The following is a 15,471-nucleotide window of genomic DNA, read 5'->3' on the forward strand; positions in this document are numbered from 1 at the left end:
GCATCTTCAATCCAGCATAGCACACTAACAAGGAGAATTCTAAAGGCTGTCCAAGTCGCTCTGTTCCATGTAGAATGAATGAGGACTGAAGCTTTCAAGATTCAAAAAGGACTCAAAGCGCCATAAAAGTATCATTGAAGTAGACGCATGCTATATCCCATGTGATACAGTAGCGTTGTTTCCACTCCACAACAGGATCAGTGTGATTCATTAAGGAATCATTTGTTTTGTAAATTGGACCAACTTGAAATAATGTTTGTTCATGAATCTGACGTCTCATGAATGTGCCAAATATTTTCAGTGAATACAATTTTAAAAAGAAAATCTGCCACACAAAGTTGCTGTAATGGCATTAAAAGACTTGGAAGTCTGAGTAGTTGCTTAAAAGCTTACATTTCCATTTATTGTCAATGCAAAAACAGCACGTAGAACAGTAGTCCATATGTTCTTTTTTTTGTACTTGTTTGATGGGAAAACATCCGTTTGGGGGGGAAAAAACATGAGGGCTAGTAAATCGTGACAGAATGTTCATTTTTGGTCAACTATCCCTTTAAATATACTAACAATAGTACCCCTCAGGCGTCTCTCTCTCACTCACGCACACAAACATAAACAACCCATTTAGTATGTTCATGATTGTGGCTACTGGCTACATACACTTTGCTTATTGGATTTGTGATGGTGGATCAAGGGCTAGCTTTCTGTTACACATGTTATGAAGAACAACATAACACATCAGGGGCGTCCCCTAAGGAGGGAAATGCTTGGAGCTCGGCCAGTGAGGCATATAGAGAAAGGATCATACGCTAGCTGGCACGTATACAGTAGACTGGTCAGATTGTGTGCAGTGTTTAACACTTCAGCTGCTAAACCCCATTCAGCCAGCGCTGCTGAAGCGGAGGTGGTTTACCATCTCTTAGAATAGAGACTAATACTGGTGTCAGGCTGGTCAATCCACTGCAATCACTGTTTTTTCACTGATGTTTGATTTGGATTGTTTGCATTGAAAGTTTCACTCCAAATGTCAGTGCAGTGCTTTTGTAATGTGAGCACTGAGAGCATTTCGGCTTGACCTGCTGTTAGTCTGTAATACGATTTGGTGGTGTCAGTGAGCTCATGAAAACAGTTGAGCCCCACAGGGAGTTTGAATGGCTGACTCAATGTAGAAAGTCAGTTTGCACGATGGCTTAGGGCAATACTTGAAGATTAAGATTAAAACATAGCCTGGGTGAACAGCGTGTCCTGAGCATCGACTAAGATGGACTTTCTCTGCCTTGACATCGCCTCTTAAGGGTACTGGCGTCCACAGGCTTTCCTTGCTCTCTCGTTGCACAGATATTTCAAGTGGCTGAGACCTACATGAATCTCACAAGGATGCATTAAAAATTGGCAAATTTTCACATTTAAAAACCAACTGGGTTATTTTTCATGTAGACTTCATCCCTCCTGAAAGTTCAGGAGGAGTATGTCAATTACAGTGCAAAGATATATAAACTGCCACTTGCGTCATTCTTTACTCGTTAGTTTGTGTTCTAGGTGTATTATTTTGCATTATATTGTATGTCCTTTAAAAGGTATTTCAAGATTTACTGCATATATTACTGTGTGAACTTGTGAATCAGCTAACAGTGCTTTATGTAAGCAATAAGGAACGAGAGGCTGTGCCGTAACGTGAATAAGTAACGGCTGAAGGGCTGAACGAATGAATAGGTCTTTATTGGACTATATGAATTTCATAAAAATAAATTATATATATATATATATATATATATAATATATATAGTTTACCAGCACAAAATGAATCTTATTGAAGAATTAGAGATAAATTGAATGAAGTTACATAATAAGGACCTTTACATCTCATTGCCAGACATTGGCTATGAATATAACCCAGCTGTTAATATGTTTGACATCATCACAATTCACATTGTGCAGTTAAATTAGGTCTGTGAAATTTCCCTTCCCCCAACATCTGAACACTAGCTTGTCAAAGAAGAGCGTTGATGTAACACCCACCTGTCTCCCAGTATTATATTGTAGCACATTTATTTCATGAGCCTGATTTATGAAGCCTATTCATGCTGCGCAACTTATCTGAATTCCATACCGGGTGACAACTGAGTATATATTAATCACCTGCTGATGTGCAGGGTCTCTTTTATCCTACAAGCCCCAATAGCCACACAGATTAACGAAAATGAGGCCAGCAACGTTATTACATTACATTAGCATGCATCTCATGCTCACCCACATCTTGACTTAACTTCAGTCCTCCTTCATAAAATCTAGTCCATGTAAATTTATTCCCCTCAGGTAAACGGAAATTTCTGTAACGTTCCAGCAAGTTAAACGATTGCGTCTGACATATGAATATGACATATTTTAGTAAAAGTTGTTTAATTCTCAATGTTTTTCATATTATGACCACAGAGAGTAATGCCTCCAAATTAGTGTTGCTTTTCTCAGTGCACTTCTCAAGGAACAAAGAAAATCTGTCCTATTAACAAGAAAAGGTGTTATGCCAGTCCTTGCCTCATGGTGAGACTGTCATGCTTTGTAATTTATCATTTACTTTACAGTCCACAAAAACAGAGAAGGGAATGGAAATAAGACTGGACATGCATGTTGTCCCTTGTTAGCACAGACAGAATGATTAATAGTTCCCAATTGTGCTTTGTGATTTCTTGCATGATATCCCTGTGGTGGTGGTGTTGAGAACGAACAATTAAAAAAAGAAGAGAGAAACATGGCATGTATCCTAAGCCACTGGACTAATACCAACACATCAAAATCAAATTAGCAAGGCCTGGTTGATTGAGAAACATAGAGCCCTTTTCTTGAAGAGGAAGAGTTCTCTTCTGCCCGCAAGGTTTACTGAAGATTTCAGTAACTCACTTTGACAGGGGGACTTGCAGCAACTCTCTATGGTTTATTAGCTGACAGCAGGTATTCTGATAGCTTTAATGTAAGCTGATTGCTAGCAACACGTGTATAATTCATTCAGTAGTACCCTGAAAGAGGCTGAGATTTTCTACACTGCTTGTTTGACCAGATTTTGCCCCAACCCGCTGAATGCAATGGGTGGGAGTTGAGAGTTGTGGAATGGCTGGTCTTAGCCTCAGATGTCAGGCCCATAGACATATGGCACACAAAATTGGAAACACTTCAGGAGCTTCGAAGTCAACAACTGATTGGTTGAATGCTGCAGGATTTCCGGGAGACGTGTGTGTCGTGTTCAGAGGTCTGCCTGGAAACAATGACCATAACCCCTCATGGAAGAATAAAAATGCTGGAAATATGTGAAGTTCATGGCAAAGAGTCATTAAAATACATCCAAGAGTTTTACATGCCAATCTGTTATTGTAGTTACATTGACTTGAATGACGTTGAACAAATTTGGTTGAATGTGATTGGTCAGACGGCCATGAGAAACATGGCTTGGGCAGTCCTTTTCCAATTAAAGTTGCTATGAATTCCAGATATGAATTCTTGGCTACGCAAGACTAAGGAACGGAATGTTTCTGTCACTGCATTTGATTTTGCAGACGTATGATGGATGTGATCAAAATCGCACTCCCTGCTAGGTGATTCTGACCTTCGCAGTTGCTCAACCCAGAATGCCCCGTTCTTTCTGTTTACTCGAAAGCCTCACGCTTGGCAGAGAGACATTTTAGTGAGAGAAGGCATACTCACTTTTTGTTTAAGTGATTTCTTTATAATGAGAAATTCCTAATTCCCTGTGGGGTGTTTGTATATCATAGATTTTTGTGTCAGTCAGACAACGCGAACGTGGGCGCTGGTGTTGTTCTATACTTTAGTAAGGCTTACTCTAATAATCTGCTTCAAGGCTGATGTAGGCCCAGTGGTAATCCATATTTAAATGGAGCACTGATAGAACAGCAATAATTCATTGGCCTCTCAAGTATTGGAGAGAATAAGAATAACCCTCTTACATTTGTATAGTTATTTTCTGTATACACCATAAAATGCTTTATCCATTAGGTATTTTATCTGCATCTGCCTAGGAGGGATGATAGGAGGAAGGTAGTCAATCAATGAGATAAAAGCAATGGTGGACTATGTACACAAATCTTGAGTGTACTAATAATGTACTAGACACTAGATAGAGCTTTAATAGGTTACTGCTCAGTTTAACATAATGAATTGTTGTGAATTTTTAAGTAGCCAGCACTAGTCAATAAAGAAGAGTATGCAGACATTTAATATGTATTGATCTGCAAGTAAGAAAACTTTTATTTTTAGTTACCAAATCTTGTCATACATTATCTTGTCATACACTTATAAGTTATAACTACTGGTAATTAGCCTACTGATAATTCAAATATTCAAACAACTGAAAGTAACCAATTTCTATATGTATATCAAATAGAAATCACAAAAAACGTGTGTAAATGTGTGTTATTAAATATTATAGACGAATATTAACTTACAATATAAAATATGTCACATAGGGCAAAATGGGTTAAATTTTTAAGAACAATGCTGCTAACATACTAAATCTGAAACACAAATGGAATGGGCATTCATTTACGTTATTCCAACCTTATGTTTAGTTTTTACCTATTCAGACGGCCAGCAGATTTAGTTTACTAACGACTCCGAGTGGTGACCTAAATATGATTTTCATTTGCAAATAATAAATCCGAAAATTTGCCATTAGTGAATGAATTTTCATGCAATCAGTCGAACACACACCTAAGCTCCGAGGATATGCCATTTTTGACTCATTTTGAGTCAGAATCACTGGAGACCATCATTCAATCATCGTTTGAGTCATTGAGTTGTTGACTCGTAAACAGATTAATACTTTGTTGTAGTCCACCGAAGGAAGGAAGGAAGGAAGGAAGGAAGGAAGGAAGCCAAGAGGGAAAAAAATAAAGGGAAGGTTGGGGAAAGCGAAGTTGTAATGAAGTTGAAGAAGGAAAGAGTGGTGAAGAAGATCTATAATATTTAAGTAAGTGAGGAAGGAAGGAAGGAAGGAAGGAAGGAAGGAAGGAAGGAAGGAAGGAAGGAAGGAAGGAAGGAAGGAAGGAAGGAAGGAAGGAAGGAAGGAAGGAAAATTTAGAAGAGAGCCAAGAGGGAAAGAAATAAAGGAAAGGTTGGGGAAAGCGAAGTTGTAATGAAGTTGAAGAAGGAAAGAGTGGTGAAGAAGATCTATAATATTTAAGTAAGGAAGGAAGGAAGGAAGGAAGGAAGGAAGGAAAGAAGGAAGGAAGAAAGGAAGGAAGGAAGGAAGGAAGGAAGGAACATTTAGAAGAGAGCCAAGAGGGAAAGAAATAAAGGGAAGGTTGGGGAAAGCGAAGTTGTAATGAAGTTGAAGAAGGAAAGAGTGGTGAAGAAGATCTATAATATTTAAGTAAGTGAGGAAGGAAGGAAGGAAGGAAGAAAGGAAAATTTAGAAGAGAGCCAAGAGGGAAAGAAATAAAGGAAAGGTTGGGGAAAGCGAAGTTGTAATGAAGTTGAAGAAGGAAAGAGTGGTGAAGAAGATCTATAATATTTAAGTAAGTGAGGAAGGAAGGAAGGAAGAAAGGAAGGAAGGAAGGAAGATTTAGAAGAGAGCCAAGAGGGAAAGAAATAAAGGGAAGGTTGGGGAAAGTGAAGTCGAAGAAGGAAAGAGTGGTGAAAAAGATCTATAATATTTAAGTAAGTGAGGAAGGAAGGAAGGAAGGAAGGAAGGAAGGAAGGAAGGAAGGAAGGAAGGAAAATTTAGAAGAGAGCCAAGAGGGAAAGAAATAAAGGAAAGGTTGGGGAAAGCGAAGTTGTAATGAAGTTGAAGAAGGAAAGAGTGGTGAAGAAGATCTATAATATTTAAGTAAGGAAGGAAGGAAGGAAGGAAGGAAGGAAGGAAGGAAGGAAAGAAGGAAGGAAGGAAGGAAGGAAGGAAGGAAGGAAGGAAGGAAGGAAGGAAGGAACATTTAGAAGAGAGCCAAGAGGGAAAGAAATAAAGGGAAGGTTGGGGAAAGCGAAGTTGTAATGAAGTTGAAGAAGGAAAGAGTGGTGAAGAAGATCTATAATATTTAAGTAAGTGGGGAAGGAAGGAAGGAAGGAAGGAAGGAAGGAAGGAAGGAAGGAAGGAAGGAAGGAAGGAAGGAAGGAAGGAAGAAAGGAAAATTTAGAAGAGAGCCAAGAGGGAAAGAAATAAAGGAAAGGTTGGGGAAAGCGAAGTTGTGATGAAGTTGAAGAAGGAAAGAGTGGTGAAGAAGATCTATAATATTTAAGTAAGTGAGGAAGGAAGGAAGGAAGGAAGGAAGGAAGGAAGGAAGGAAGAAAGGAAAATTTAGAAGAGAGCCAAGAGGGAAAGAAATAAAGGAAAGGTTGGGGAAAGCGAAGTTGTAATGAAGTTGAAGAAGGAAAGAGTGGTGAAGAAGATCTATAATATTTAAGTAAGTGAGGAAGTAAGGAAGGAAGGAAGAAAGGAAGGAAGGAAGATTTAGAAGAGAGCCAAGAGGGAAAGAAATAAAGGGAAGGTTGGGGAAAGTGAAGTTGAAGAAGGAAAGAGTGGTGAAGAAGGAAGTAATAGAGAAAGAAAATAAAGGAAGCGTAGAATGATCCTTCTGGGGAAGGAAGACAAGAATGAAGAAGGAAAGAAAATGGTAGGAAGGCAAGAAAGAAAGAGGCAACAGGAGAGGGAGAGAAACCAATGAGGTGAAAGTAAGAAAGAAGGAAAATTGGATGGAGGGAAGGAAAGAATGAAGAAACGTTACACGATAGAAGAAAGAAAACAGAAGGAAGGAAGAATGATAGATCGGAGGAGAGAGAAAGTGAGGAAGGAAAGAAGAAACAAATAGGCTGAGAGTGCTCTGATCCAGCCTAATGAATCCATCTGATAGCCGCAGCTTGTTTCGTCTGTCTTTTTGCCTTACTAATCCTTGTGATGTCAGGCTATTGATGAAATGGAGACAACCTCAAATTGATTTCTCAGAAATAGCTGGGGTTTGTCTGTAAGCTGCCTTTCTTTTGAGCTTCCATAGCCAATGTTTCATTACTGTAAATTAGTTTGCCTGGCCGGTCGCCAGCGCTGCCTCATCCTTGGGCTCAGAGCCTCTCCTCCAGCCATTGATAAGACATGAACGTATGTCTGAAACGTGGTTTTAATTAAGTCCTGCTCATTGTACAGAAGTTGTCAGGTAAAGTAGCAGAGAAGAACAGAAATATGAAGCAACAGACTTCTGAATCAAAGCAACTTCCAAAACAAGCTAAGTGTAATAACAAAACTTCCAGCACAGTTGTTCAACAGCAAGAAACGTCAGGCCATGTTTCTGATCTTAATGCTTGACAACAGTTCTGTAGAGAGCTGTTATTTCCTGTGAGTATTTTAGAAATAGTACTGACTATGCAAACCATTTCTAGCGAGCAGGAAAGAAATAGGTCACAACAAGAGAGCCTGTCAAAACGAAGCGGGTATAAAACACTCACTGAATGTGGCCTGTTGACTTTAGCATGCTTGTGCAACATATGGTGTCCTCATTTAAGTGAGATAGAGTTTCTGGGGAATGGTGTAGCGTAGCAGTTGTTCGTCTAGACTGGTTAACCGGTTAACCTGGTTAATCAAGACATTGGTTTGTGTCAGTGTACTTAGAGTCACTTTGGGTAAAGGCCTCCGCTAAATGAATACTTTCTTATCTTTCAATTCTACTTATGAAAAAGAAACCAGAGCTCAAGTGTAAATGTCCCAGTAGCCGTACCAGTTGTTAGAATTGTACTGTAGCTTGTCAGACTTAAAAGATATAGGGCCAGATTTACTATAACTAGTGCCAGTGCAAACTTTATTTGGCATAAAGACATTTTCTAAAGACACGCACTCAGCAAGGAAAGATTAGCGTAGAAAAGACGTGGACATATTTATTGCATAAGCCTTTGTAGGAGTTTCTCTTTCTGATGCAAAATTTCTAGAGGAAAGTATTTAAATGAATCATGCAAGGTGATTTACTAAGGTTTGCGCTAATCAATTTACTGGTACATTATTTACCACCCAAATTGGAATTGTGCTCTTATGCTAATTTGCCCTGTTTAGTAAATGTTCTTTACTGTGTTTATATGACTGATATTGATAGTTCATATATATTTTATTTTTAGAAACATTTACAAAATGTGATTTTAGACAAAAGCTAATTGATCATTAAACCACAATGTTTTTTATTATTATATTGTATTCAGAATTATTTAATATATTTTTATTTAATTTCATTTCATTTAATATATGGGGCCAGTGAAAATCTCAGCAAGGCAAGTTAACATTTAACCAAAAAAATCCTTACTGTTGAGCTCTGGAGACTTCCTTTTTATGTCCATTCACTCTATCTCTCACGCACATTTTCCCTGTAAGTCAGCTTGATCTGGCTCACTCCTGATTTTTTTTTTTTAGTCCCCACTTCCTCTCCAGTCTTCAGCTCTGGCATCGATAGCACGCTGGATGATATGGTCAGCCTGCTGGGGACTGATAATGCAGGCTTACACAGACACACACACACACACACACACACACACACCTGCACAAGAAAATGCACAATGCAATCTCTCAGGATGAGCCCTGGTCCTAATCTGTCTCCATAGCAACGGGGTCCAGGTAGGATTCCCTGGTTGGCCTCGAGTGTGCCACTATAGGAATCCTGCCTCATGACTTAGAGCGAGCAAGGGATTGTGATTAGCTATCATTGTGATCATCAGATAAAATAAAATACAGCTAATGGCTTCTCAGAGAGCAAGTATTGAGCAACTGACATGGTGACGATAAGCTTATAAAAGAAGGAGACTCTAGCTGGAGGCCGATGTGAGTCTCAGACCTCAAGATGAGTGGTTTAAGTCTTGGTTAAAAAACCGAGTCGGTCGTACTTCTCAGTGTGGTACTGATGGAAAGGGGGAGGCTGTTTTATTTACTGAGCTCGAGCTAAGAATAATTTTCCTCTGACTGCAATGAGAAACAACCTTCAGTGGACAAACATATTAGTTTGTAATGGGTTATAGATCAAACTTATATGAGGATTTATATAACCATATTCGTGTACCATGGGATTTTACATGGTACTCAAAAACTGTTTTTTTTTTCTTGTGTGTGTTTTGTACCACGTCCATCAGTATGGATGTCTAACCTATTTGACTGTCTAAATGTCAAATAGGCATTAAAAAAAGTATACTTTATTTAGCAAGGATGCACTGTTGACCTACTGTATGTAATATTACAAAAGTTGTTACAAAAAATTCTGTTCCTTTTAATTTTCTATTCCTCACACACACACATAAGTGTGTAATTTACTCAAATGCCTTTCCTTTCATGTATTTTAAATGACTTGCAGATTTATAACTTTATTACCTCATTATGACTGTAACAAAAGATGTGTGCGGCTGATGCTCCTTTGGTTATGATGAACAGCTAGTGTAAACATGCGTGCGTGTGATCCATGAGCGCGCACACCTCTGGTTGCAGTTTCGCTTGTCGCCAGAGGGGGCGTAGTTCTGCAACAACTCAGAGACTTGCATTTTGCACCTTTATTACAGTAAGAAAGTATTTGTACTTCATTATACACCACTGAATATAACAGTCCCCGGATGGGCTATTGTCCTTGAGGTTAATGACTTAGAACAGGTGCAAGTTGGCTAATGAGGGGAAGGTACTACACCTGTCTCATAATCAACCCTACTTCATGGCGTGTTGGAACCATACAAATCGAGCCAAACACCTCACAGCTGAAAGTTTAGAATGACTGCTTAGCTCCTATGATCCTTTTGCGGAAAATTAATTACACTTTTTTTTTTTTTTTGTTCCAAAACCATCTGTTCATGATATCCACATATCCTCCGTCTTGGAGCTGGTTTCTTGGATGAGAAATACTAAGTCGTGAGCATGTCCTTATTATAAATCTGTCATTTTTAGTGAGGTGTGTTAATACCGTCTAGTCTACTGCTGTGTTTGCCTGATATGCCTGCCACCTCGCAAGGAATTCATCTTAATAAACTAGTAAAAATTATCTCAGTAATGTTTCATTGCACCCTTGCTGATGAAAAAAGAAGCTATTTTACATCTCTTAAAGATATTTCCTTATCTGCCCCCTCACTCTTTCTCCATTAATTTCTGGTATATTGAAGTTCTCCTCTAGGCCTCTGAGAGAATTAAACTTAGTATAAATATTGATAGAAGCTAGAAGTCACTTAGTATCAAGTTATTTTCCTTACTTTTTTAGAGTCAGCGTTGTGAAATACGATTTTACTTGCTAAAGCTTTGCTCGGGAGATGCTTCTGTTTGCGTCCAATGCCGTTCATCACCGTTTACAGCCGCGTTTTTTCAGTGAATGCTAGTCTTCAAAGGCTCACATAATATGCATTGATATTGCTTTTGTAGTGCAGATCCACAGGCATTGTGCTGAAAAGGCAGTAGATTTGTGGCAGTAGTTCACACCTTTGGATTATTAGGCCAAATCTCAGGTATTACAGGATTACATGGGATTATGGTCACTCTGGAGGATTATTAGTTCAGACACCACATGGTGTTGTGATGTTGATGTGTATTTCTTACTTAGTATAAATAGACTTTTATTGCACCAAATTAGATGGGTTTTTAATACTTTTTTTTAAATAATTGTAAGTTATGTAATAATTGTAATCATGTTAACAAAAGTCGTTAGTTAAAGTGTTTATCTGTAAATATAATAGCATATTTAAATCAATTAATCATATGGTTATTTTTTCATTCTTATTATCATTATATAATGTGAGATATAAATTCACAATAAAGAGTTTCAGTTTTTTTTTTCCATCCTTATAGCAATTGAGCTGTTATTTAGTTATTTATTATTTTTATTCTGTTGTGTTTCAGCTTGGTGAGGAAACCTTTAATCGGGCCAAGCTACTTAATGTTGGCTACACGGAGGCTCTGAAAGATGCAGAATACGACTGCTTCATTTTCAGTGACGTGGACCTAATCCCTATGGACGACCGGAACCTCTACCACTGTTACGACCAGCCCCGTCACTTCGCCATTGCCATGGACAAATTCGGCTTCAGGTAATATATTTAATATTGAGGGAACCACAAAGAGCAGGAATCTGTATCATTTTTTTCTCCCTTTTTATAATTCTGGTCCATTTTGATACATAAATAATCAGAACTCTCATATAAAGCTTGGAAATGCAATACAATAAAATCAGTGGCCTGTTTTATATGAATTTAATATCCTTGTAGAATTGTGGCTTTGCCTGAGTTTATTACAAATATGCTGGGCTGCATTTGTTGCTATTTACATACATATTAATAGACGCCATGTCTGTATTTGTCTTTGTTTCTTTGCAGAGAACAGAGTCAGTTAATCAAACAGCCAAAGCTTGAGGGCTGTCTGTCAAAGCCTGTGCTTCTGATGATTAATTGCTTCTTATTTTTTCCACTAGGGAAGATATATGTCTCATGACGCTCTGTCATCTTGAGAATGCAGCTGAATTATTCTGTTTCAAAAGTTCATTTGTCAGGTGCTGTGGCAGTCCAGACAGACCTGGAGCCGTCACAAGCATATGTATTCATTTTTCAAGGAAGACAATTATTTAGCTGAGACAGACCAGTTCTCTTTAAATGTAATAGCTGGAGATATTAAAACACAGGTTCTACGCTTAATGTTTTTTTTTTTTATATATATATATATATATATTGTCAAACTTGAAATTAATTTTGTCTGTCTTCTGTCAGCAAAAATACACATTGGCCTTTGCTCCATGGTGTTTAATTTCCTGTCTTTGTGTGAGGGGCTGAAAGGGCCAAGACAATCTTAACTCTGTGCCTTCCTTTGCCATCCTCTGGGAATTCACTTGCATTCACACAAAGGGAACACCTCTATCTTAAAATATAAGCAGTGAAGTTAGACCAGTTAGTCCAATAACTAGTTACCTATCAGTTGAATTTATATATGTATCATTTAATGATACTTTAAAATGATTGAAATGTAGTTGCCATTATTCAGGGTTTCCGCGAAGTCTAAAAATCTGAACTTTAAATTTAAGGCCTTAAAAAATCTTATAAATGGCCAGATTTTCATCTGAGAAAATCAACCTTTACCCTCGTTCATTTGCCAAAACTTTATTATTACAAAGTAGCTAAAAAGTATTAAGTCATAGCCTACAAAGCGGAGCTCTAGAGGAGGGATTCTAACCGGTTTGGTTCAAACACGCCGCTCGCGTGCTAGCATTAGCTCGTGGCTTGATACGAGGTAGCTCTAAATTAATGCATTTCAATTTAACTAAACCTACTGCAGATTTTGTCGACTAAAATCTTATTGAATTTCCAGACTAAAACTAAAATATTCAGATTACTAAAATATTACTAAAACTAAATGCCATTTTAGTCAAAAGACAATGACTAAAACTAAAAATCAAAATTTGCTATGACTAAAATCAAAATGTGCTGTCAAAATTAACACTGGTTAGATGAGTTTGCTGTATGTGACAAAAAAAAAAAAAAGATATTGCCCTAAAAAACGTGTGACATTGCTTAGAGCACCTTTAAATGGATATGTTTTGGGCCTTGCATTTTGCAAATAACTAACTTCATGCACGTGGCCGTTTATTTAGAATACTTAAAATTCACTAACATATTTTGGTTTCGCGTGGCACGAGATCTCGTCACACCCCTACAGAGCAGTGCTGAAGTCACTGATTCTTTGTTTTGAGGTGATGAGGCTGATGAAAGCTCTGTGTACCTCCGCGTGGATTATTTGCGTATGAATAGCTCCAGTGGGCGTGGTCACATTAGCGGTAATCAGCTCGGGCTGGAGAAAATGTACATGTTGTTTCTCCAAAAAAATGGAGACTTCAATCTTCGTAAAGACATGTTTCATGTCACAGTGACAAGCATTTGCTGACTTGTAGGTCACTTTCTGTCGAGAGAGACAGGAAAACGTGTTCATTTTCTTTATTTTACAAAAAAAAAAAAAACATTTTGTTTTTTATTATGAGTGTACACAAATAAAAGACATTTAACAGTTTTGAATGATGTGTAACACATACTGTATGTAAGATCAAAATCAACAGAGTATTTTGAGTTTGTTTTGCACTGATAAGTGTCATGATGTGGGTTTGTGTCCTGTCATGTTCTATAGTTCCCTGTCTTGGGATAACTCCCATTAGTTATCCCAGGTGTTTCTGTTTTCCCACGCCCCGTTGTTATCTTGTCTAGCTCGATTGTCCCTAATTTTTACGCCCCGTGTTTCAGCCTTGTCTTTGTGAGTTTGTGTTTAATGTTGAATGGTTAACGTTGATGTTGGTTGTTCCTGAGTCCCGAGTCCTGTATCCAGTCTAGTCTGTTTAAGTTTGTAGTCTGTTAAATAAAGCATGTGTTGCACTTGGATCCAGCCTTATCCTTGCTTCAACCGCACCACCGTTACAGATAAGAAAAAAGTGAGCAGATCACGCCAGCGTGATTGCCGAGAGGGTTAAGAACAAATTCATGTTCAAATTTAATTATTAGTGATTGAGACCCAATGTTTTCCTTCATTTTTATTCAGGGCCACGTTTCAACAAAGCTCTGTCTCAGCAGTTTACAGAACTACAATACCTGATTAGTGTTGTGGCAAAATTTGAGCTTGGTTTTTTATTTCTCTGCAGACAGCCAGACAATATGTTACTAAACAATTGCCACTGACCTTCTCCGAGCCATGAACTGCCTTCAACTGTCAGTGGGATAGTAATTCCAATTTCTCTGTGAGTGATTCACGCTATTGGTTTGTGTCTCCAGTCTGAGGAGACCTAAACGTTGCTGTATTTAATAAGTGGGGCACCTTTAGAGAATTGCACGCTTTCAGACCATGAGTGTGTGAAGAAACTTCAGCCATACTGTGAAGACTTCTGCTGTAGCAGATGGCCTCATTAATTTTAGCTTGTTGTCTTTTAACGCGAGGTTGCTGCGTGCACAAGCAAGTGTTGGTGTGTGTGTGTGCGCGTGTGTGCCTAGGTTCTTGCTTCTTTTTCTTCCTTATGTCGCACATTTGTTTGCGTAGGTGAATGTGGTTGCTGTCATTGGTAAAACATTGCAGTCGCCCAAGGCAAACCTCAGGCAGCTACCCATGATGCACCTGCCAGCCCATAACCCAGTAGGCCTCTTAAAGGGTACATATCATGCTTTTAAATCATTCATTTTACATATAAATCATACATTTGTGGTCTATATAAAGCATAACTGCAATGCTTGGGTCTGAATTCCTCATTATTATACTGTAGACTTTTCTACCCCATTTCTGATGTGCGTCTGTGAGCAACCCATTTTGAAGCGGTCTCTTTAAATAAAAAGGAGATGTGTCACACCCCACCCGCTCTCCAGTTTGCTGAGTTCACGGTCGGTTCAACTCCACCCCATTCGGCCATTTTTGTAGTTTGATTAAAGATATACGATTATATACAATAGCGTCAAAGAACATTTTTATTCACACGACACGTTAACAAAATATCAACAACGGAAGACTTGTCCATCAAGACTTACATGTTCGAGCCAGAGTGAGCAAGTGGAAAAAGACGTCGACGAACCCGCAGGACAATGTCTTTATATGGATGTATTGCAATGGTATGTAACTGTATTGTGTTAGTTACAATACAGGGAAAGTTGATTATTTCTCTTGTTAAAACAAGCACACTGACAAGATAAATGACTGCGGTCTAATCTTACCACTAAAAATCTTTATCGATAATATGATACGTTTAGAAAAGCATCTCGAAACACAGCAGCTAAATGACCATTGATGAAACTCAAGAACAATAATACTGCAGATGTGTAATGTTACTTCAAAACAAAAATAAAGAAAGACAAAGGTACTGCTGAACCATGACTACCATGTGTTTGAAAAAAAGTAAAGTACTTTATTTTTTATTAATGATATTAAAGCTTATCGAAATGCTCTGTTCGTCGTCTCGGTCGTTCGAGTCCATCGGCAAACCCTTCTTTATACAGGCGGAGGTTGTTGAAGTTGGAATCCTTGATCTACTTTGGGTCACTACATTCAACATTCGAACATTTTATCTTGCCCGAAACTTCTGCATCATTGAGCTTGGACTACAAAATCGGAGCGAGAAAAAATAATGGCGGATTGCTTGAAGTGTTGGGCCAGAAGTCAATGTCCTTATTTGTCAGTTCCGCTGCAAATACGGTGACGTAATTGTTCAAAAAACGTCATAGAGAACAGAAAAATCTGAACAGGTTGCAAAATATGAGCAAAACAGAATATAAAGATATGAACAACGCACCTGAAGAGAATAATTTAATCTTTTCTGTACTTATAAACACTCCGGTCCCACTTTATATTAAGTGGCTTTAAGTACTTATGTACTTACATTGAAGTTACTACTTTGATACAATGGACTTATTGTGTACATACATGTTTTTACATTGTACTTATATTTGGAAAATACCTGAATGTATTTACAACTGTAATTAATTGATGTAATTACATCCTTACACCTTAACCCACCCTGATACCTACCCATA

At 38.1% G+C, this 15,471-nt stretch overlaps 1 protein-coding gene across 1 annotated transcript in view; it reads left to right on the top strand.

The window, feature by feature from the left end:
- Window positions 1-15,471, top strand: part of b4galt2 (beta-1,4-galactosyltransferase 2) — a 104,739-nt gene that overhangs the window by 68,493 nt on the left and 20,775 nt on the right. Inside the window, exon 4 of the mRNA XM_039688434.2 lies at window positions 10,832-11,019. Within this exon, the coding sequence (XP_039544368.1) occupies window positions 10,832-11,019 (188 nt within the window). The remainder of the gene's footprint in view (window positions 1-10,831; window positions 11,020-15,471) is intronic.

Source organism: Pimephales promelas, chromosome 5 (genome assembly GCF_988280905.1).
Source record: "Pimephales promelas chromosome 5, fPimPro1.hap1.1, whole genome shotgun sequence".
In the NCBI taxonomy this organism is placed as follows: Eukaryota; Metazoa; Chordata; class Actinopteri; order Cypriniformes; family Leuciscidae; genus Pimephales; species Pimephales promelas.